Source organism: Apium graveolens, chromosome 6 (genome assembly GCF_009905375.1).
Source record: "Apium graveolens cultivar Ventura chromosome 6, ASM990537v1, whole genome shotgun sequence".
Lineage (NCBI taxonomy): Eukaryota > Viridiplantae > Streptophyta > Magnoliopsida > Apiales > Apiaceae > Apium > Apium graveolens.
This window is the reverse complement of record NC_133652.1, coordinates 193,406,532-193,431,156: the sequence shown is the minus strand read 5'-3', so window position 1 is coordinate 193,431,156 and position 24,625 is coordinate 193,406,532. Positions and strand designations below refer to the sequence as shown.

At 35.0% G+C, this 24,625-nt stretch overlaps 4 protein-coding genes across 5 annotated transcripts; all 4 read right to left on the bottom strand.

Moving 5' to 3' along the window:
• Positions 1-1,257: 1,257 nt before the first annotated feature.
• Positions 1,258-1,662, bottom strand: LOC141665651 (uncharacterized). The gene has a single exon (XM_074471638.1). The coding sequence runs from the start codon at positions 1,660-1,662 to the stop codon at positions 1,258-1,260; it is 405 nt and encodes a 134-aa protein (XP_074327739.1).
• A 19-nt stretch (positions 1,663-1,681) lies between these two features.
• Positions 1,682-2,248, bottom strand: LOC141665650 (uncharacterized). Its single transcript, XM_074471637.1, has one exon. The coding sequence runs from the start codon at positions 2,246-2,248 to the stop codon at positions 1,682-1,684; it is 567 nt and encodes a 188-aa protein (XP_074327738.1).
• Positions 2,249-2,683: 435 nt separating this feature from the next.
• LOC141665648 (uncharacterized) lies at positions 2,684-5,683 on the bottom strand. Its single transcript, XM_074471636.1, has 3 exons — positions 4,751-5,683; positions 3,914-4,594; positions 2,684-3,493 (listed from the first exon to the last, which is right to left on the bottom strand). Exons 1-3 carry the CDS (start codon positions 5,681-5,683, stop codon positions 2,684-2,686), a joined length of 2,424 nt encoding a protein of 807 aa, XP_074327737.1.
• Positions 5,684-7,639: 1,956 nt separating this feature from the next.
• On the bottom strand, positions 7,640-15,020 carry LOC141668307 (histone acetyltransferase GCN5-like). 2 transcript variants are annotated; one of them, XM_074475124.1, is made up of 13 exons: positions 14,460-15,020; positions 13,086-13,150; positions 12,879-12,959; positions 12,194-12,265; positions 11,802-11,970; positions 11,593-11,636; positions 11,220-11,319; positions 10,845-10,913; positions 10,230-10,284; positions 9,605-9,723; positions 8,382-8,475; positions 7,951-8,023; positions 7,640-7,878 (listed from the first exon to the last, which is right to left on the bottom strand). In XM_074475124.1, exons 1-13 carry the CDS (start codon positions 14,919-14,921, stop codon positions 7,812-7,814), a joined length of 1,470 nt encoding a protein of 489 aa, XP_074331225.1. In that variant the 5' UTR covers positions 14,922-15,020; the 3' UTR covers positions 7,640-7,811. The 2 variants fall into 2 exon arrangements, with proteins under 2 accessions (XP_074331225.1, XP_074331224.1); XM_074475123.1 differs by having other exon boundaries at positions 7,951-8,092; positions 14,460-15,019.
• Positions 15,021-24,625: the final 9,605 nt, after the last annotated feature.

The following is a 24,625-nucleotide window of genomic DNA, read 5'->3' as shown; positions in this document are numbered from 1 at the left end:
TATTTCACATGTAACTTGGTAATATATAAACCAAGAGAAGCAAGTGTTTAAAAATAACTATTAGATTTTTTATTTAGAACAACATAGTAAGGCAAGTTGTATCTTAGTCTCTAGAGTTCTAAGTTGTAAACACTTGTAAGCAGTAGTGTGATATTTGCATCACAAAGATTTCTTCACATTTATATATATGGTGTAAATATCAATCCACCAAAAAAATTTTAAACACCTGTTTAATTACTTTGTACTTTGTATACTATCTTTGTTTATTCGCACACAAGCATATTCAAACACTGATATATATTTAGTAAGAAGTTTTTCAGAATTTCAAAAGTAACCAAAATTTCATTCAACCCCCCTTCTGTAATTCTGTTGATAGATTGTTAGGGAATAACACTACGTACCTTGTTGTATGTTAAGGATCAAGTCAAAAATGTAGTTTTGATCTATGGGGTGAGACCCCTTATATAGGCGCGGGATGCCTTAAATTAGATTAGGTTAAGGAGACTTGGTGAACAAGTCTCAGATTTAGAATGGACTTTGTAGTCATAGAATGCGGTAAATTGATTTCTTATCCCATGAGGTTTCTTGGATGCTAATCTCCAAGAAATTATATTCTCAATTGAACTCTATTTATCAGTTGATTTTACCAGATTTATTAATTATAAAAATAATTAATATTCAGGGTTTTGAGCATCATTAGTTGGGATTTGTTATTGGACCATATTAGGTCTAATTATTATAATATTTATTATGTCTCTTGGCTTATTTCTGACCAATATCAGCAAGAAAACCTTCTACAACCAAATTAAATTTTCTTTTCTTCATTTTTGAAAAATAATTAACAAAAGTTGATTACTAGATACTTGTTAAGCAATGAAAAAATAGTTACAATCACTAATTTGTTTGGCATTTAATTTTAACTAGATACTTTTAGAGATACCTGGGCCCGAATAGTAGAATACCCATGTGACCGGACACTACAATTCCAATGGTTGACTTTTCATTCTTACTACTTTTTGGGGTCAAAATTAGCTACTTTTTCCATCAAACTTCATATTTGACACTTGTCTAGCAATTGATATCAAAATCATTCGGTAGATAAAATAAAATCAAACCAAAAATGTCCATCAAAGATAGTAGTATAAGGCTCCTTTTTGGGCAAAAAATAGGTGTTCCATTTTGTATTTTCAGGAAAAAATCCCGCAAAAGAGGTGCTCATTTTGGTGCTTTTTTTGTCAAAAAACGTACTTGCATTACTTATAAAGCTTCAGAAAGAAGTACATGATGAATAAATTCAGGGGCATTTAAATTCCATTCCCTAGACTCTGACAAAGAATATGCCACCCTCGAAAGAGCATGAGCAGCACTATTCGCAGATCTACGTGTGAAACACACCTCCACTTCATCATAGTGGTGAAACAAATCCATACAATCTCGAACAATGGTTGCAAAATAAGATCTTCCAGTAACACTGTTGCAGGACTTTGCCAGAACTTGAGAATCAGTCTCAAATATGCATCTTCGAAAGTCCTTGTCTTTAAGCCAGGACAAGGCTTCCTTGAGGGATAAAGCTTCAACTTCCCTTGGCGGCACCATCCCTTCTCTTCTTACACTATGAGCTAAAAGAAATTGGCCATCTGCTCCTCGAACAATACTCCCCATCCCAACATACCCAATGTCTTCAAACTGGCCATCTGCTCCTCGAACAATACTCCCCATCCCAACATACCCAATCTTCTCTTCTTACACTATGAGCAGCACTATTCGCAGATCTACGTGTGAAACACACATCCACTTCATCATAATGGTGAAACAAATCCATACAATCTCGAACAATGGTTGCAAAATAAGATCTTCCAGTAACACTGTTGTAGGCCTTTGCCAGAACTTGAGAATCAGTCTCAAATATGCATCTTCGAAAGTCCTTATCTTTAAGCCAGGACAAGGCTTCCTTGAGGGATAAAGCTTCAGCTTCCCTTGGCGGCACCATCCCTTCTCTTCTTACACTATGAGCTAAAAGAAACTGGCCATCTGCTCCTCGAACAATACTCCCCATCCCAACATACCCAATGTCTTCAAACAATGCCGCATCAATGTTTATTTTTACCCAGTTTTGCTGAGGTTTCTCCCATTTACTCACAGCTATCGATCTTCTGGTATGACTAACATCACATAATTTCTCGTCCTGAGCTTTCCTCCATTTAATCAAGAGATTTGATACAGCTGCTTTTATGCCAAAACTCGACATATTGACCCTTTCCCAAACCCATTTATTTTGTCTCGTCCACAGGCTCCAACATATAAGAATAATCTGGGTACATTGCGTGGAACTACAGTTTTGAAACAAATCATAAAATACTTGAAAGATATCCTCACCTGTTACCTGTTGCAAGACATTCCGAAGCCCTGCCTCTATCCATGTATTCCTCACTATGTCACAATGAAACAAAACATGCTTATCTGTTTCAGCATCTCCTCGACACCATGAACAAAGCATATCAATAGGCACTCATTTTGTAATTAGTCTTGCAGCTGTAGGCAAACACAGAGAACACACACGCCAAAAGAATTGAACAATTTTACTAGGGAGTTTGAGATACCAAACTTTCCGCCAAAAACTTGCATGAGGAGCCATAATCTCCCCTTGTAGAGCTCTATAACAGCTCTTCACCATGAAACAGCCCTAGTCATCAAGTAACCAAAACCATGTATCATCCTCGTTACGTCGTAGAAGAGGCACTTTCTTTATCAGATCTCTATCTCTTTCATTACATACATCCTTTAAAATTTCATCATCCCACTCCTTATTATCTAGCTGCATCAAATTACAAACCTTACTACCTGCAAGGTACTCAGGCATAGGTGTAGTTAAATACTCATTCTCCACATCAGGCAACCATGGAACCTTCCATATCTCAGTTTGTTGACCATCTCCTATCCGCCTACGACACCCCTTCCCAACTATCTCTTGTGCTGCAAAAATACTTCTCCACATGTAGCTCGGGTTAGTACCGAGTTTTGCTGACAGAAAATGGCCATTAGGATAATATCTAGCACGCATACACATTGTAACCAAAGGGTTATCATTATTAATCAACCTCCAACCTTTCTTGGCAAGCATAGAAATATTGAAATTTCGAAGTTTACGAAATCCCAAACCTCCAGCCTCTTTTATCACACATAACTTATCCCAAGCTTTCCACCGTATACCTTTCCTATCCTGCCCACTCCCCCACCAAAAACCGTTAAGAAACACCTCTATATTCTCGCATATTTCTTGAGGAATCAAAAATAAATTCATCCAAAAGTTGGGCATTGTTTGAGCAGCCGTTTGCAGCAAAGTATATTTTCCCCCCTTCAAAATTTGTTTACTACTCCATCCCTGCAACTTTTGTTTGACTTTATCTGTGATAAAGTGAAACTCTGACACCTTCCTCTTTCCTATACTCATAGGCATCCCCAAGTATTTCCCCGGTGTTTGAACTTCTTGCACCTAAAAAATCTGGCATACTTCAATACGCTCTGAATTCGCTGTATTTGGGCTAAAATATATACTCGACTTACTGAAATTCACAGCTTGCCCAGAAACCCTTTCATACTTATTCAACACATTTTTAACAACACTGCTTTCATAGCATCCGCGCGAAAAAATATATAACAATCATCTGCAAATAAGAGATGCGAAATATAAGGTGCCCCCTTGCAATTGAAATTCCATGCAATAATCCAACCTCCTCATGTCTCCGAAGAATGGAACTTAAACCCTCCGCACACAAAATATATATATATACGGGGAGATAGGATCTCCTTGCCGTATGCCTCTCTGTGGTTGAACTTCTCCAAAAATGACACCATTATGCAAAAAACTATATGTCACAGATTTAATACACGCCATAATCCTCTGACTTCATACTGAATTAAAGCCAAAAATTTTAAGCATGTACTCAATATAATGCCATTCCAATCTATCATACGCCTTTGAAATATCCAACTTAAGCCCTGTTAATCCATGTTTACCTGGTGTCTGTCTTTTAATACAATGGTTAATCTCGTAGGCCAGCAATGCATTGTCTGTTAAGAGTCTCCCTTCAATAAAAGCACTTTGCTTGTCGGACACAATCATTTTTAAGCACGGTTTGAGTCTGTTGGCAAACACCTTAGAGACAATCCTCATCAAAACACTACACAATGAAATCGGTCTCAACTCTGTCATTTGCGTAGGTTTTTTAACTTTTGGAATAAGGCATACCAAAGTACGGTTTATATCTTGAGGTAAAGTCCCTGTGTTGAAAAAAGATCGACAAAACTCCGTTACATCGTCGCCCACTATATTCCAAAACGCTTGGTAGAATCCAGGATTTAAACCATCTAACCCCGGTGCCTTCTCTGCCTGCATAGAAAATACAGCCATTTTAACTTCATCATATTGTACACTCTTCATAAGCTCATTATTCTGCTCCTCTGTAACACAGGTTACCACCTCCCTCGGTGTTAACATCTCCTCTGTCTGATTAGATTTAAAGAGATTATCAAAATACTGAATGACAATATTCTGAATATCCTCTTCCTCCTCCTTCCAATCCCCGTTTTGATCCTTCAATCCATCAATACTATTATTACTCTTTCGAGCTGCAGCATATTTATGAAAAAAACGAGTATTTTGGTCTCCATGTTGCAACCAGAATTGTTTAGCCCTTTGATGCTAATAAATCTCTTGTTTCTCTAACAACTTCAAGTACTCCCATCTAACCTCATTATATTGCCTGATCCCATCCCTATCTCGTCTAGATCGCAAATTTTTTAGCCTCTGCTTATAATTTTTAATCTTACCCTTGAACTCCTTGATCATACCTCTACCCCACTCTAACAGCTTAAGGCAACAAAAGTTAATTTTCTGCATAATACTCTGATCAATCATCTCCCTCCAACACGTTTGAACAATATGCAAACAATCTTTCTCCTTCAACCACATATTTTCGAAACGAAAACGATGTGACTTGGGAGCAAACATTTTGCAATTAAGTTGTAAGTTTAAAGGTAGATGGTCCGAAGTCGATACATCCAACACTATAACTTCAGCACGTGGGAAAAGGTTTCTCCATTGACTATTCGCCAAAACTCGATAAAGCCTCTCCTGAATCCACCTGTTACCACCTCTTTCATGTTCCCATGTAAACCTGTTGCCAACAAACCTTAAATCCATCAATTGACAACCACTTATAATATTTGTGAACCCCTTCAATAAGCGTCTTGGGTGAGCACACCCTCCCAGCTTCTCATCCGCCAGCATCATATCATTGAGATCACCTATAAGGCACCATGGCAACATCGATCTACCAGCTAAATCACGAAGCATGTTCCACGATTCCTGTCTTCGTTCTCTCTCAGGACATCCATAGTAACCCGTATACCGCCACCTTCCAATTTGATCAATACTTATTTCGAAATCAATATAATGTAAGCAGCTATCCTTAATCACAATATTACATTCATTCTTCCACATCAATGCTAAGCCTCCCCCCGTACCATAAGAATCAACATTATGGAACCCTGCAAAGCCTAACTTCCTACACACCTTTTCAACTACGTTCTTTTTAACCAATGTCTCAGACAAGAAAATAAAACTCGGCCGTATTTGAGTGACAATGTCACCTAAGTATCGAATTGTACGTGAGTTGGCCATCCCACGACAGTTCCAGGCCAATAGAATCATTGGTTTAGGCGGGCCTGCAACACAGGTCCCGCCTCATGCACGTTTTTTGGCCCATCAAATTCGACTGGCCCAATGGGTTTTGCTACAATATTAGATTATGTACGCCTTCTTTTCGGGTCAATTAGTACCGTAGTATTTTCAAAATTATCTCCCCCCTCAATTTCCTCCACCTGATTTGTACTCCTGTTGTTATCCAAACTACTTTCCTGATTTTTTGGAACCACTTTAATCGCCCTAGTTTCTCCTTGAATCTCGGATATGATTCCATCAACTTTCATAAACCTCGCCTGCACTCCTCCACCGCCCTGCACGGTGGCTTCATCACTTTCCTTTTCCATATCCGCACCCCATTTCTTGCTCCCATCTCCCTCACTCATAAGCCACTTTACTCCCACATTTATACTCTTTGCATTTTTCCCCGGTGCTCTCAGCCTTGTACCATAAGCTCGGATTACTTCTTTGTCAGGATTAGCATACACAATCGCACAATCACATTCCTGATGTCCAAGCAATCCACATACAAAACAAAATGAACTAAGTCTTTCATATTTAAAATTAGCCCAACTCCAATCTCCCCCAGCCCTTTTAACCTTCATTCTTCTCTTGATTGGCTTCCTCAAATCCATTTTTATTCTAATACGTGAATATAATTTCCATCCCCCATTAATATTCGCCGGATCTGATTTAATGAATTCACCAACGTAGTTGCCAATGTTCTTGAACATATTTTCAGATATCAGACCTGTTGGTAAGTCATATACTTGCACCCAAATATCAATTGTATGCAACGGGACTGATTGTGGAACCTCACCATCCTTCAACCAATGGTACACCAGTAGTTTTTGTTCAAAAGTTCATGGGCCACCATCCAAAACCTTCTGCAGATCCAAAATATGATAGAAAACAAAAGAATACCTTTGTTCTCCCAGATCCAATACATCCATACTCTCCCTTGGACGCCACAATGATGCCATGACGTTCTTCATTGCATTAAAGTTTATGTTCTTGTCTGTGAGAAATCGACCCACCAAAATAAAAGTATTACGTGCTTTGATATCACTCTCTGCCACGTCAATTCCTCTATCATCCTCTTCCTTTAATGACAGACTCGCATACAGTGATGATTTGGATGTAGCCATAATAATAATTCTTTAATTGACACACTTCGACGTAAAAAGATTCCATAATATAAAAGAAATAAGATTAATAAATCATATGGTTTAAACTTGCAAAAGAGCAAGACAGAGAAACTTGCAAAAGAGCAAGAAAATTATCATGCAGATTAAACGTACTTACTAATGTTTAGGAGGGACATTAATTGTTTTTTTTTGTGCTTATTTTAATATATAAGTTCATTATTTTCCAAAATAATACCAAGGAAAGACAATAATGTCGTTGAATGGTTTCATCTACAATATACTAAAACAAAGTACAGTTAATGTCACTATAACTAATGTATCAAGTTATTATGTTACGATGATGTCATGTTATTTATGTGTCAATTTCTTATTTAATCTCATTTTTTATATTGCTTTAAAATCTTCTCTTTCATATTCTTTACTTCTCTCTCTTCATTAATTCTCATCTTCCATTTTCCACTCATTCTAATTACTCTCTCATTTTTTATTTTTTTGACTGATTTACAATTTACAATATTATAAATTTGTAAAATGAAATTTTTCTATGACCTTTATATAACATACACAAGAAATTATTTGTACAATATTATAAAAATGTTAATAAATAACTTTTTCTTTAATATATATTTAAAATAATTTTTAACTAGACTAACACGATCATTTCAAATAAACAAATATTAACCGGGCATCGGCAGGGACTAATATAGTTGTCCATCTAAATTCCAAGTCATTGATACTGAGCCACAAGTCCACTAAATATGTTAGAAAGGTTTAGATTCGGGAAAAGAAAAGGGTAAAACACAGCCACAAGTCCACTAAATATGTTAGAAATGTTTAGATTCGGGAAAAGAAAAAAGGTACAACATTCTGGGTGAATAACTACATGCAGTGTGACAATTTCACTTCTGCACTGACATAAAATTATGACCCCTTGTAATTGTACAACTTCTTCCCTTGCATTACTGTTGAATTTTGAGACATGCCTGAAGAGCTGTTTGAACCTTTGTTGAGAAATGTGCTTCCAACCTGTCCATAACAATATATCAGGTAAATTTTAGGAACTGAAAAAAGAGCTGCAAAGAGTTGGCAGCACCGAACCTGGTTGAACATTTATAGTATATAGTTTCTGGAGAGTTGTATGTTCGTGCGTTTGAAAACATCCTCCTTGCATCTGCAACAAACATCTCAAATGTGACGTAGTATTGCTCTGACTCAACTCGCTTTGACATTGTCTTTAAATCTAAAATCCAAGATAACGTCAGAGTAATTTAGGAATGTAGCACCGATGTCCACTTAGGAAATTGGAAATTTCAAGTAAAGGGAGCAAGATAATAGTAACAATTGTGAATGTGTATAAATGAAAATATGTATAAAGTTGGACTATATTGATTTGCAATTCAAAACAATGTCTAATAACATCCACTCCAACTATATATCACAACAATGATACTGAACATGCATCACAAAGATGATGAAAAATAGCAATATAGATGTGTAATCAATATAACCATTTTTAGTTTGAACCTCACCCATAGGATCTCTGATTATGTCATAATAATCAGGCACGTCACATGAATCAACTGGTTCTTTGAATGGCCAAGAATCAGGATGGTCATACATTGCCTGCAGAAAAAGAGAGTACTCTCATTTAATTTACTGTACTAAAGAAGACAAAGGAGACTGAGACAACATGAAATTTTTCAAAAGTAACCAAGGGTTCTTAACTTCATCTTCTGTGAAACTAGGACTGGTAAATAAGTAAATATACGTAAAGCCAGTTTCCTACTAGTCAAAATCAGTTAACTTACAAGTCCTGCAATTTATCACAATTCACAGGTACCACTGAGAAATACTTCCTTTGTTCTACATAAGGACTCCCTATCTGCAGATATTACAAACTTCAATACTGTAATTATTTCCATGTTCACCCCAAAATTTTATAAAGAGTTAGGTTTAGTAGAAATGGTGCTGCGAATGATTCCTCTATATTAGTTTACGCAATCACCAAGTCAGAACTCGGAATGGTACAATCTGCCACCTCTATATTAGTTTAGGCCCAAGACAACACTTAAGAGATCAGCCACACTATAAAAGTGGGGTGCAAGAGCAACTCTTTCCTTGTATCGAACCTTAGACTAGCTTTGAAGCTAGCAGAAGTGTGATGTACAAAAGAGATAACATCCTCTTTAAAGATAACACAAGATTATTTTAAATTATAGCAATTTGACTGCACTCTACAGTTCGGACAGAGCACTTTGTTGCGAGGAAGAGGGGGGAGGGGAGGGAGTGTGACAGTCAGTGTGTGTGTGAGGGGGGGAGGGATGATAAAGGTGACTGCATCCTTTACAACCATGTAAGATAAGAAATACGTTACCCTACTTATTAAAAACTATAGAGGAGAATAACAAAGTGTTGCTAGAAGTGCAAATGTAGAAGTACAACAAAAACTACAAATTTAATTAAACTGTGCTCTCTCCAAATATCCTGATGTACCACTACAAATTTAATTAAACTGCGCTCTCTCCAAATATCCTTATGGACCACTTGCTAACTTCGTGATGCAGGTGTTTCCAAGTGCAAGTGTATATGCTTTTATGGAATGGGAAAATAATATGGATCTCATGATTGCCTCATTCACAAAACTTCAGGAAAACATGTACTTCACCGTAGTTTCTACCTTAGGCATGAGGTAGACTAGTGATGTATTAATAACATCACAAACAAGGGAAAGAAATGATCTCCAAGAACTTGCCTTAAGAAGTGTACGCATGAAGCCAGTCAATGACTTCTGATTAGCTGTGCTGTCTGCAGAAGCATTCACCGTTTTAAAACGGGAATGACCCCATTGATCAGGACTCCATCCAGCCTCTCCTGTTATGAATGTTAAACCAACTTCAAATAAATATCCAGGTGGAAATGCATGCCGAATGTGGTGAACTCATATGTAATAAGCATCTATCAATTGTATACATTCTTTTGTAGATAGAATCTTCAATGAGTGGAAACAAGCAACGTTATGTTTTCTTCGCCGACTATATATACGAAAGGAACCAAGAACTCAGGCAACAGTCTTGGTGTAGACAGTGTCATTAAGAGCTAACAATCAAATACTCATTGGTTCTGCGAACTTTCATGGTTCAGAAGCATAGTCATTCATTCTACATTATTTATAGTAAAATATCATAGTTTTATTTGGTCTTTGTTTAGTGGTAAAATAATAAAATTGATAGTTTACGTGAAAAACTACAGGTTTCAAATATCCAAGTGAAAAACTACAGGATTCAAAATATCCATGCAGTTTAAGACGTGACAGTCTTGCTCATTTATTAAAAGTGGGTAAACTGATAATAGTAAATATAGGGGAAGGAGAAACGTACTCAAACCACGGATATCCTCAACTTTGATGAGCTTTTTAGGTACACCGGCTTCTTTCTGAACAAGATGATTTTTATCAGATTAAAGAAGACATGTTACCCAATCATATACATTGCAGTCATATTTGTACAGTAAATATGATACCACAATTCAAAACATATTTTACTGTATTAGAATACAACTAGTCAAATGTTTTTTATATATCACAAGAAAAAATTATACATCACAGAAAAAACATTAAGTTTTCCCGCAGCACTATATTGTTAGCTCTTGCTCAAGATTAATTTCAGTAATGAACTAAAGAAATTGAAGTATTTAAGAAAAGGTTAGTTACAATCGGGTACAACAAAATTCAATGCAAGAACATAAGAGCAGACGCTAAGAAACATAAAATTAATTTGTTAGGATTCATTGATCAAGCTTATCATACTCAAAGAACAAATACAAGTAAACAAAAAAATTGACTGCTAGGTCTTCTTTTTTCTTCGAACTGGCAATTAGAATAAATAAGAAATTAAGAAATTATCAGTAATAATGCTAGCCAATAAGATTTACAGTATACATACACTTAATAGGGCTGCAAATTAAAAAGTGAAGTCAATAAAGATTGGCTGTACCTTCTGGAAATCAATTCCAGTGTAGACAATGTGACAATTTGATAGTTCACGTATCTTTTCATCAATTGCCTGCCCCGACCAACACAAATACAGTTTACTATGTTATTTGCCAAAATGAAACAACAGTACCAGATAAAAGTTAGAAATGTCTGAATGCTTTGCTTTATTCGCACTTCTTTAAAAAGTATCACTGTTCTGATGCTTAACTTCTACTTACCCAACCATTTTTTAAAGAACAAAAAAACATTAAAATGGCTCACAAGAGAGAATAACCCGATGCAGAAGCATTGACAACATAATGAAACTATGCCTATGACTTAGTTTTTCACATGGAATAATTTAAAGATGATAACAAGCTCTGATGATTCCTACTACCTGCCTCTGACGTCGGATCATAGTTGACAAATCAGTGTATGGCAGCTTGGGATCAATTTTACACTCCATAAGGATCCCTCCGTCGTAATCTTTGATATACCTGGATGCAATTGTAAACGAAATTTAGAACATAAAAACACGATTATCAAAATTTAGAGCTAAATCATAATTGATGTCTCGTGCAGAGACTAGATATACATTCACTTGTACAGCAATATCACCAAATATTTAAATATAAAAAAATGTCTAGAAATGAAATAAAAAGCAGAACAAGAAAGCAGCATCAGCTGTTCAAGGCTACTAAACAAACTATAATTTATGCAAAACAAGGACTCGTGGCTTAGATCAGTAAAGGGGTCATGCATGTACATACCCATGCCAACGCTCTTGCTCCAAGTAAATTTCTTTGGTAAAACCCTGTATAAATGAAATACGTTATACAGGAGCATATTAAACCAAACCAATGTTGGTGAAAGCAATTATTATTAAAGAAAGGATGTGAGACTTTCAGAATGAGCCGACACATAAATTACAAAAGAAGAAAAGATCTAGATGACTGCATAACTAAGAAACACCTCTGACCTGTTTATTAAAATATCCAACAGCGTTATTGTCGGCATAAGTCAGAAAATGTGTCAGCCTATCAACATCACGTGCATGTTCCTTTAAATGATTCATCAATCTAGTGCCATAACCTTTTACTTGTTCATCTGATGTTATTGCACAGAAAGCTATCTCGCCAAACTTCTGGCTACAAGAGTCATAGAGCGAAATCAAGAACAGATTTCACTTTGCAATATTTTCAAACTACATGCATATATCCAATAGTACAATATAACTTCATATCTCAGATTTCATACTACATATGATAATAATAATACTGATTCAGACTGATAATATTTAGTGAAACACTGACCAGTGAATAGAATGCAAGAAAATGAAAAGTTATGTGTTCCACATCATAACACTTATACCTTAAATACGGCCGGTATGTTATCCCACCAACAACTGTGTTACGTCTGATAAGCATTACAGATTTATGACTTCTGCAACAGGCAATTTGAAAAAGTCAGTGTCAGTGAAACAAAGAGAACTACACAAAGCAGTGGTAGTTACAGGAAGCATCACGAATTTGATTAATGGTCCATATTATTTCTCTGCTTTCTAGAAGCAGATTCAATTTAGGCATACATATAATACAAATCCAATGTAAGGATAACATTCACTAAAACGTACATTTAAAAAAAATTAGAGGCTGAAAATTTAAAACAAACACAAATAACCATATATTGATAGCTATATGATACTTGAAAATGGCAGCATTTAATCAAACACTTGCCGGAATTTGCATTTCTCGAGTCAAAGTCCTTGACATGTAAACTCTAGCGACCTGAGTTCTTGTAATAAAAGATGGTAACTGCACTCTGAAATAGTCTCTATCATTTAAAACCTTTGATTTAAGGAAATATGTAGATGTGGCAGTGCAAAAGAACTTTGATATGGACTTATTAATGCGGGTTTGTGTGTGATTACTTTAACATACTTTTAGAAACTCAAATTGAAAAGCTTTGTGGTTTAGTGAAGATTCTTTTACAAAAAGCGATATTCTTGTCACTACTTTGTGCACTAACAATTTATTGACTGTTGACAAAAGATCACCTGTCCATCACAAGGCGAACAATGTACTCCTTTGGCATATTTGGCAGTTGTCTGGCAAAGATGTTCTTCAATCCTATTAACCTATGCAACACCATAATGTTCTCAAATTAATATTATGTTAGAAAGCTCAATTTCTAAGAAAATGACCAATATTGCAATTTATGAATGGAGAACCAATAGAAAAGCACAGCGGAAAAGGATAGATACCAAACCATGTGCTCATCTATACCATCATTTCTTACACATGCAAACTTGAGTTGTCCTGCTTCCTCCTATAAAATTCGAAGATTTCTTGATTGATGAGCTACCCAGAATGAAGAAGGTGAATTTTAAGCAATATATTACCACAAGAAACAGCTCTATGCTACTATATGACATCTTTACACGCTAAAAGTAAGAAAGCCACTACAAGTAACAACCAGTGCAATCGGACTTAAGATGGGACACTGTTGACCTCAGGGATGGGGGTTAAGATTATTAAGAGCTAAATGTATCTTTCTTCGAAAAACATAGCAAGTACATAATTTATCTTTAATAACAATAGACTTAATGAGCTATATATATATATAAACACAAACATGCCAATACATGTTTAGATGGACTGACTTATGTCAAGCTCAAATATGTATATTCCGTAAAACAATATTTGGCATAGATTTTTTAATCATTCTACTCTTCCCATCTAAAAATAATTAGATTATTAGACTAATTAAAATAGTTCATCTAAAATTACAGAAAATTAGAGAGTTTAAAAAAAACCACAAATTTTCACTTTTCACCCATAAGTTGAAACTGAATCTCATCAACAAAAAACTCTATAGTTACTGATGTTTCTTTCAACTGGAAAGTAGAAATATAACATACAAATAGTGTTTAGTTCGTTATAAGAACCACTTTTAACCTATCGAGGTTCTCAAAGAAAAATAAAAACATTTGCCTTATCGAAACAAATCTAGAATGCATTTTCTTTTTATCATCAATAGCGAGAATTAGAGTTACTATCTTCCTACATTCTTATCTAGTTTTCCACTATATGGTACCCCTACATAGATATAGGATTGTCTTCAAAGCGACAATCTTACTCTACAAACTCTACATACAGTACCTTGAATTGTATGTCTATTCTAGTGCACTTCACCTGCATTTTGATGAATCTTATGTTTTATGTCTACCCAACTTTTCATTTTCTCTTCTTGAGAACTACTAGTGTTCCTACATTCTTATCTAAACTAGTTCTCTGCTCAATGCCACTAATATATATACAGAGAGAACTATTCTAAGTCCGAACACAATTTCTCTAGCTCAATAAATTTTAAGCTCAACTAAACCAACTAAAAAATACTCAAACTCATTAATCAAATACTCAAGTCTCAACTCATCTTGGATCAAATTACAGCCCTAGCCTATATATTAAAAACCAGCAATCAACATAAAATCATGAATTGATAACAACAACAACAACAACAATATCACGTGTCTAGATAAGAGCACTTACACTCGATAATTAAGAACTCAACTAAAACTACAGCCCTAAATTATACAACAAAAACCAGTAATCGATAAATTAACAACAAAAACTACCTCGCGTTTCAAATTCTCCTCTCGAGCACTATACGCGCCACTGGTCTGAATATTCTCCGTAAAAATACTCTTAACATTATCCTCCTTCACCACCAACCCTGCCGCAGTCGCTCCACTCTCCTTAACCTCAACTTTAACCAAACTCTCCGTCTTAACCTTCACATTACTCCGTCCACTTCCATTATTCCCGGCATTTTCGAGTCTGGAAGAAGTGAAAGTGCGTATGGTAGCATCATAATCATCTTCATCTTCATCAACGACTTCTTCGGAGGAGGAAGGAGAGGAGGAGGAGTGGTTGTTGCGGCCGCTGATGCTTTCGAGGTCGTCGGAGAAGGGCGGCGCGTGAGGAGAGGCGCGTTTGCGTTTGTGGAGAGAGGAGGTGGCGGAGGCTGAGGCGGAGTGGGACGGAGAGGGAGTGTGGGTGGGGAGGGCGCGTGGAATTGGTGGCAAGTGTGTGTCCATTTCGGTTTGAGTTGTTGAGAATTGGGGAAATTAGGGCTCGGGGTTTCAGGTTTTTTGAATTTTGGCGTGGCTGGTTTTGATAGGAATAGTAAAATAGAGAACCGGGTACCGGGATGAAATGCACTAATTTACCTTATTCTAAATCCACTTATTCCATTATTGAAATCCGATATAAATTTTTATTTATAACTGTAGTGTAAATAATTTATTAAATTTAAAATAAAATTCCAACTAATTTTAAATAATTATGAAATATATAATTTATGAATAAATGATAGAACGAAGATGCTAAATTAAATATAAATAGAATATATTAAAATATATCATCTATCACTAATTCAGTTTTATCATTTAAAAACTTATAAATTGCAATTCTTCTCTTTAGTCCCTGTCGTGGATAATGTCATAAATTGGATTAGAATTAGGGAGCACATATATGCACATCCTTAATATATATGCACACATCCTTAATGTATAGATGCACGCTCATTTGTTAAAATTATGACTAAATTATTCTTATTAAATATTAAAAGAAGTTGTAATTTTTTTTTCAAAAAAAGGAGTTGTAATTAAATGTATACATGAGGGTATTATGGTCTTAATGTCAATAAAGGTTGCACACCTATATATATCACCTTCTAGGACTATTACCGGGGCAAGCTATATTATACCATAATTAGTAAGGGCTTATAGGTTAGGCACTTGACCTCGGAGACTACCTATATTATTATATTTTATTTTGTGGGTCAATTTTTGGTTTACGGTTTTTACTGCGAGTCGAATTATTTCTCATTTTATATTTTTTTGAATCAGTGTTTTTGAAGAAAGATGCGAGTTCTTAATAACGGTGATCCGAAAGCGTATTAAAAATTTAAAAGATATTCAAGTTGATAATTTTCAACATCTTATTTACTCCAAAAATAGGTAAATTCGCCTGAATTATAATTACGACTCATATATAGCTCATAAATTCTGGACAATTTATTTTTAGTGCAGACAATTTTTTTTAAAATTTATATATGGAGTTATGATTTCTAAGCTTCCAGATTTCTTATTTCTTATTATTTTATTGATTATTAAATTGAAAATTTTGAATATATTTAGTTGTTCTCTTAATTATTAGTTATATAATTTTTTAATTGAGATATGTGTGTGCTACAAGTTTTGGTGCCATGAATCATTATAATTTCATTATGGCAATGGTGGTTGATTTTTTTTTGTCTTCAAACGACACCAGAATACCGTTCATGGTAATTGTTATTGTAAAAATCAAACATATTTTGGTATGTCGTTGTACATAGCATAATTCTCAAGTATGCGATGATTTTTGTATATTTTCTCAATTATTACTGCTTAAATTATAATCACTTTGTATCATGTATAATCAAAGTAACCCTCCTTGGTTATATTTTCATCTTTGTTATAGCATGGTATAAAACCTTTAGTTATTTCTTTTATCCTTCTAGATATATAAAATTGAATATAAGTTGAGTAGTTGTTTCTTTTTACTAGAATATTTAATACATATAATTGTTATGATAACATAAGACTAAATAATGTGTTCACTGTCATATATTTTTCAGGCTGTAAATTTGGAGAAACAAAAGATTTCAAAAGTAAGGGATAAGCGACTTGATGTTATGGATTTTTTCTTTTCGTCATTAAAACTTTATTGTCTAAATGTTCGAAGATATATTTATATATTTTTCGGTTAAATGATAAACGTTATTGCAAGAAAGAAATCACTCGTGTGTATTGTATCTTGATACAATTTATCGACGTGTAGGTATACCTGGCAAAAAGAAATGTACTTCAATAAAGAATAAATGACACATTTAAACATGTCAAGACTTATAAAATGAGAATATTATTATCTTGCTTCTTCTTTTTCCTGCTTGTCTGTATTTTCTTCTTTTAAATTTCTTAATAAAAATTATAATAGCTTCAATCATAATAGTGATATCAGAGCCCTCGCTCCCCGGATACAAAAATTTCAAATCATGAAAATCAGCAAGAAGAATACAACACTCGATTGTTGCCTCCTAAACACTTTGTTCTTGGACAAAGGTTTGAACTTTCGAAATTGTTAGTTTTTGGCTTTTACTCTCTCTTTTTCCACCTGCTCCTTTTCGTATGTCATGGAAGAATACTGAAAAAATAATTTATTTCTAACAAACATTGGTTGCTAGACATGTTTTTCTTTCAATAGTTGCTATTTTTTAACCTTGAAAATTATTTGGTTTTATTGGTATATTTTAATTGCTACAATGGTATAACATTCAAACCTGCAACCTAATGCATACCGGACCCAAATCTACCACAAGTTAGTCTGAAAAAGCTAACAATTTTATGTACATTGGTTGTTACTTGTATCTATAAAAACCTCAAATACTCATATTCTTATCGATGTGAAATATTACAAACACCCCCTCTTATAGGATCGACGTTCTCGTCGATCTCACAAACATACATACGGAACCCAGACAGTGCCTCCGCACTTCCAGCCGGGAAGAGTTCTGATACCATTTATAACATTCAATTCCGCAACCGAATGCATACCGGATCCAACAAGCCACCACATGTTAGTCCGAAAAAGCTATCAATTTGGTATACATTGGTTGTTTATGTTGGATTTTTAATCGCAGCGGGGCATGACAAAACACTTTTACACATATAAAATCCAAATAAAAGCATACAGATCATGAATAAAAATTCGAGGGATCGAATCTAGCCTTTAAAATAATTCGGAGACAACGATCAGAGATCCTTAGCAGTTGCTCCTCAAGTGTGAAGCACTCCACCGGTATCCACCAAGAAAACGATGTTAAGGAGGAGGAAGGAGGTGGAGAGAATTGAGTTTTCCAAACTTTTTGGGTTTTGGGGTTCGAATGAAAATAGGGTCTATAATAGTATATTTATAGGCAAAATTTCCAGCTGAAATTTTCCCATAAATAATAATATTATTATCCCATTTATTATTCTCATTAATAATTAAAACACCTTTTAATTATTAATCCTTTTTCTAAACACTTTAGAAATAATTCTCTCTCTTGATTTAATTTCCAAAAATTAAATCCTTTAATTAATAATATTAAGAACTTTTCTTAATTAATTTATAATTAATTAAATCTCATTTAATCAATTATTAAATTTGCCAATTAATTATTTATTTCATAAATAAATAATTATCAGCCATTATTAATTAATTCCTCCACCATTAAATCATTCTCTTTTTATGGTGTGACCCTGTAGGTTCAATATTAAGCCGGTAGTAGAAATAAATAATAATAAAACTATTTTATCATTATTTATATAAATTCTCTAATTTATTAAATATGATTAATTAATTAATCACATTTATTCTACATCGTGAGGGATACTTCTCAGCATATCGCGACTATCCGGATAATATGAATTCACTGCTTAGAATACCAAGAATCTATTCAGTGAATAGTTACCGTACAATAAACTCCTTCTACCCTACAATGTCCCGATTAAATACAAGGCATGGATCTCGTGTCAAGCCTATCTAATTTAATCTCTTGCTTACCATTTACTATGCGTAGTTCTATGCAAATTAGAAACTCCTTTCTAATTTCATTCACTCTGGCCAGAGATTCCTGAACTAGCATAAGTGGATTAGCCTTGAACATTCGATTTCTTCACTGGAAGGGGTAGATCCTTTATTGATCATACACTATCTTCGTGTACAAATTCCTATACCCAGTAGAGCCCTAATAATTGTCCCCGGAGACTAAGAACTAAACCAAAGTATAGTTCAGTGTACACAAGATGACTATGATGACCTCAAGTCTAAGGATACTTGTACAACTATCACTATGTGAACAACTGCTGACACGTGAGTGAACTCCATCAGTTGTTCAGTTGTGCGAGTCATGTTCAGTGAACTTATTCTATAATAAGCACCTACATACTAGCTATAGTGTCACCACACAAATGTCTATGAGAACAGACATCCTTCATAATGAAGCAAGCATAGTATGTACCGATCTTTACGGATTATTAATTACCAGTTAGTAATCCTATGACCAGGAACTATTTAAGTTTAGAGTTATCATCTTTTTAGGTCTCACTATTATGATCTCATCATAATCCATAAAAAGCTTTACTCTAAACTATGGTATATCTTATTTAAACACTTAAATAGATAGAGCCCGTAATAAAAACAAAACAAGCCTTTTATTAATATCAATGAAATCAAAACAGATTACATAAAAAGTTATTCCTAAATCCCAATACATGATTGGACTTAGGACATATTCCTTTCAATCTCCCACTTGTACTAAAGCCAATCACTCTGGTATGTAATACCCATCTAGTCTTTATGACGATCAAAGTGACTTTCAGAAAGTAGCTTTGTGAGTGGGTCTGCTATGTTGTTATGTGTGTCAACTATAATTCAATATAATATAAGAAATGTTACCGCGCTCCCACTAACCCTTTTGTAGACGCATGGTTCATCTACGTTTTTGATAAAATCAAACTCTTTGATTGTCTCATCAAAACGAATGTTCCATCTTTCGAGAAGCCTGCTTTAAACCACATATGGTTCGCAGCAGCTTACACACTAGGTTTTCATTTCTCTTAGAAAGAAAACCATCTGGCTAATTGCCAGATCTCATAGTCGTAGTAAGCAGCAATCGCAAGCAAAATCCGAACTTATTTTAACAGGGCTACAGGTAAAAGGTTTCATCAAAGTCAATCCATTGCCTTTGTTTGAATCCTTTTGCCACAAGCCTGGCCTTATAGGTCTCCACCTGGCCATCTGCTATAATCTATCTTTTCTATACCGTATACATAGATTCCATTCTGGATTTCATGGCACTATGCCATTTCTCTGAGTCAACACTACTCATAGCCTCATTATAGGTCACAGGGTCGTCATCATCAATGATCGACAACTCATTGTCATTCTCAATGACAAGGCCATATTACCTCTCAGGTTGGCGAGACACTCTCCCTGATCTATGAATGGGCTGTTCCACAAAAGGTTGTTCAGTCAGAACAGGTGTTTCCACTTGATCCGTAGTAGTTTGTGCTTCTTGAACTTCATCAAGTTCAATTTTGCTCCCACTGTTTCCTTCAAGGATAAACTCCTTTTCCAAGAAGGTAGCATGTCTGGAGACAAACACCCGATGATCGGTGTAAAAGTAATACCCTAGAGTCTCTTTAGGATATCCCACAGAACTACATTTTACGGATCGATATTCAGCTTATCTGGGTCAACTTTCTTGACATAAGCTGGACATCCCCAAATCTTAACGTGTTTAAGACTCGGTTTCCTTTCTTTCCATATCTCATACGGAGTTTGAGGAACAGATTTGGAAGGCACCTTATTCAGTAAATATGCTGAGGTTTCCAATGCATAACCCCATAGGAATACTGGAAGATTTGCATAGCTCATCATGGACCGAACTATGTCTAACAAAGTTCGATTTCTCCTTTCAGATACCAATCTGGAGGAGTCCACTGGGAGACTATACCATTTACTTTGAGATAATCTAGAAACACTCCATTAAAGTATTAACCACCTCGATCTGATCGAAGAGTTATAATACTATGTTTGGTTGTTTCTCCACTTCATACTTATATTCTTTGAACTTTTCAAAGGCCTCAGACTTGTGTTTCATCAAACACATATCCGAATCCAGATCTATCATCTATGAAAGTAATGAAGTATGAAAATCCACCCATGGCTTGCGTAGACATTGGTCCACATACATCTGTGTGTACCATTCCTAGCAAATTTGCAGTCCTCTCTCCATGTCTACTAAATGGAGACTGCAGTGCCACTATGAAGTGAGATTTTCATCATCCCTTTTCTTTTATAAGTTTGTTCAATCTGAAGTAAATTATGTCACATTTATACAGACCATTATTTAAAGTACCACGTCCATAAAGAATATTATCTCTAAGAATAGAACATTCATTATTCTCAATAATAAATGAAAATCCAGCCAAGTCTAACATGGGAATAATATTCCTGACAATCGAGGGAACAAAATAACAATTATTTAAAACAATAGTCTTGCCCGTAGGCATATGTAAATGAAATGATTCTACATCTTCAGCAGCAACTCTTGCTCCATTTCCCATCAGTAGAATCACCTCCTCTTCCTCAAGAGTCCTACTTCTCCTTGGTCCCTGCAACAAATTGCAGATATGAGAATCACAGGCGGTATCTAATACCCAAGTAGAAATTTGATTTAATGACATATTCACTTCTATCATGAACATACCTGAATCAGAAGCGGTAGTCTCACTACCCTTCTTCTTCTTCAATTCTGCAAGGTAAACCTTGCAGTTCCTCTTCCAGTGCCCCACCTTGTTACAGTGAAAGTAAATAACTTTGCTCTTGGGGTCTTCAGCTTTTGGTGGAACCGGCGTTTTCTCACCTACTTTCTTCTTCTTGGAAGGGTTCTTCTTCCTTTTCTTAGGATTGGAACCTTCACCAATTAGAAGAACAGAACTCTTCTTAGGGGGAAAATTCGATTCCGCAGTCTTCAACATGTTGTGGAGTTCAGTCAGGATGACATCCAACTTATTCATGTGAAAGTTCACAACAAACTGCGAGAACGAACTCGGAAGCGATTGCAAGACCAAGTCTTGGCTCAGCTCCCCATCCATGGCAAAACCAAGTTGTCCAAGACGTTCATTCAAATTGATCATCTTAAGTACATGGTCATTCACAGATGATCCCTCAGACATCCTACAACCAAACAACTCCTTCGATATCTCATATCGAACTGTCCTCCCCGCCACATCATACAACTCTTGTAGATGCATGAGGATAGTGTGAGCATCCATATGCTCATGTTGCTTCTGTAGCTCAATGTTCATGGAAGCTAGCATGATGCATTGAGCAACATTTGCATCATCTATCCACTTACGATACACAACATGTTCATCATTATGTGCATCACTAGCAGGTTCAGTAGGCTTAGGTGAGTCAATCACGTATTCCAGCTTCTCAATCCTGAGAATAATTCTCAAGTTTCGAAGTCAGTCAGCATAATTAGGACCAGTCAATTTGTGAGCATCCAGTATGCTCCTGAGTGATAATGCAGAAGACATAACGTACAAAGTAAATCTGTAAATGATAAACACATAACAACACTTAGTAAATATTCGATTTCATATTAAAACACTATATGAATCGGGTCTTTATTCATAAGTGGCTCCCACTAGTTTACCTAATTTATTCAACCCCCTACGTGAAAAATTAAGCATTCATAATGCTAGTGGGAATAGGGATCCTATATTCCATTACACAACCCCGGCTGTAGCACGAACCGCCATGTAATGTTCAGTAGGCAGACAACTCTTCTCAATTACATCTTATGTTATTCCCTAATCAAACTTTAGCCTCTTGAATAATTGAGTCTCGGCTGTGGCACGACAAACTCAATATTCTAAGTCAAGTCTAACCCAACATTCCGTACAGTTGAATCAGTCCCCAAAGGCCCACGGCTGTAGCACGTACCGACCTTTAGATTCTTATTCAATGTACACATCTCTATGTAATAGACAAGTATTTCTTATTTCGAAATCAAAGCCCTCGGCTGTAGCACGAACCGACAATGATTCAAAAATAAGAACTACTTTCTATCATGTTGGAAGGCTATGACCGACACAAGCCCGTTGTATCATTGGCCAATTATTACTTGATATTATTTAATTTTAGAGGGATTATATTACGTTACAATCATAATCATATTATAAAGAGATTCTTCCTTTTAAATTAAATATTTCAAATCAATAATCAATAATCAGATGATTCCCAGATCGGGTGGAGCATTGTCAAGAGGCGTCACTTAATAACCCTTTCTTACAGATAGAAATCTGTTGTTGACAAAATCATCCTTTCTCTCATATCGAAAATTCATATTCAATTACGTGTTTCACAAACACAAGAATCTCATGATTGTATTCATAATATTGTTATTAAGGTTATGAAATAATTTCACTATACTAGGTTGTCTAACAAACGCCTTATGTTCATTTAAGTTCACCTAAATCTATCATCGCATGATAAACTAAGCATATATCACATATATCAACATGAATAAACATCAAGGTAGGCATGTTATATCATCTAGAACATTAGTCTAAGCATTATACATCTCTATGTATCACATGAAGCATTTAAAAGCAACTAAAACAGTCAAAAACAACTTTAAAACACTTCATGGAAATATAAACAGTTCAAAACTTTTATATAAACTAAAATTGATCACTCCATTAGATCCGTCTCGGAAAAACGAATCCAACGGTATATTGCACGCCTAAAACGGAGTTACAAAACTCCCAGAAAATCAATTTTAATGTAAACAGTCGGGCTGTAACGCATTACAGGAACGCGTTACAAGCCCTGTAATGCATTCCGGTGATGCGTTACAAGCCTTTTAAGCCATTAAAAGGTGTAACGCATTCCGTGAATGCGCCACAGGGTGTAACGCATTCCCGGAATGCGCGACACCCTTTTTTTTTCTTTTGCAGCAGCCGCCGTTGCTTTCCTCGAAAAACGAGCCGCCTGACACCACTGTTCTCTGTCTGCTTTCTCCGTGCACCAGTCAGACATCACAGAGGCAACAGAAGATATAGATACATACTATCAATATATATATATATATATGATTTATTTAATTACGAATTTAATTGTAAGAACTTCAAAAATTCATAATAAAAAATCTATACATCCTAAAATTATGAAAAAAATACCCAGACGATCTACAACACTTTTAGAACCCAGATCAACATTCAAAATTATTCTGAGAAATGATTTCTCATCAGACAAAATTAATCCATAATATAATTTGTAAAAATCATAATTAATTCATACAAGCACATAAAATTCTGAAATTTTTACCACAGATCTATATGCATACAACCTATGCTCTGATACCATTGTTGGATTTTTAATCGCAGCGGGCCATGGCAAAACACTTTTACACATATAAAATCCAAATAAAAGCATACAGATCATGAATAAAAATTCGAGGGATCGAATCTAACCTTTAAAATAATTCGGAGACAAAGATCAGAGATCCTTAGCAGTTGCTCCTCAAGTGTGAAGCACTCCACCGCTATCCACCAAGAAAACGATGTTAAGGAGGAGGAAGGAGGTGGAGATAATTGGGTTTTCCAAACTTTTTGGGTTTTGGGGTTCGAATGAAAATAGGGTCTATAATAGTATATTTATAGGCAAAATTTCAGTTGAAATTTTCCCATAAATAATATTATTATTATCCCATTTATTATTCTCATTAATAATTAAAACACCTTTTAATTATTAATCCTTTTTCTAAACACTTTAGAAATAATTCTCTCTCTTGATTTAATTTCCAAAAAGTAAATCCTTTAATTAATAATATTAAGAACTTTTCTTAATTAATTTATAATCAATTAAATCTTATTTAATCAATTATTAAATTTGCCAATTAATTATTTATTTCAAAAATAAATAATTATCAGCCATTATTAATTAATTTCTCCACCATTAAATCATTTTCTTTTTATGGTATGACCCTGTAGGTTCAATATTAAGCCGATAGTAGAAATTAATAATAATAAAACTATTTTATCATTATTTATATAAATTCTCTAATTTATTAAATATGATTAATTAATTAATCACATTTTTTCTACATCGTGAGGGATACTTCTCAGCATATCGCGACTAT

Coding starts and splice junctions, on each gene's coding strand:
- LOC141668307 (XM_074475123.1), bottom strand. CDS start 14,921: ATGGACACACACTTGCCACCAATTCCACGCGCCCTCCCCACCCACACT. Junction 13,151..14,459: donor AGGAGAATTTGAAACGCGAG/GTAGTTTTTGTT, acceptor CGAATTTTATAG/GAGGAAGCAGGACAACTCAA. Junction 9,724..10,229: donor TGAGGATATCCGTGGTTTGA/GTACGTTTCTCC, acceptor CATTCATAACAG/GAGAGGCTGGATGGAGTCCT.
- LOC141665651 (XM_074471638.1), bottom strand. CDS start 1,662: ATGGGGAGTATTGTTCGAGGAGCAGATGGCCAATTTCTTTTAGCTCAT.
- LOC141665650 (XM_074471637.1), bottom strand. CDS start 2,248: ATGTCGAGTTTTGGCATAAAAGCAGCTGTATCAAATCTCTTGATTAAA.
- LOC141665648 (XM_074471636.1), bottom strand. CDS start 5,683: ATGGCCAACTCACGTACAATTCGATACTTAGGTGACATTGTCACTCAA. Junction 4,595..4,750: donor GGATCAGGCAATATAATGAG/GTTAGATGGGAG, acceptor GATGGATTGAAG/GATCAAAACGGGGATTGGAA. Junction 3,494..3,913: donor AAATTTTTGGCTTTAATTCA/GTATGAAGTCAG, acceptor CAGATTTTTTAG/GTGCAAGAAGTTCAAACACC.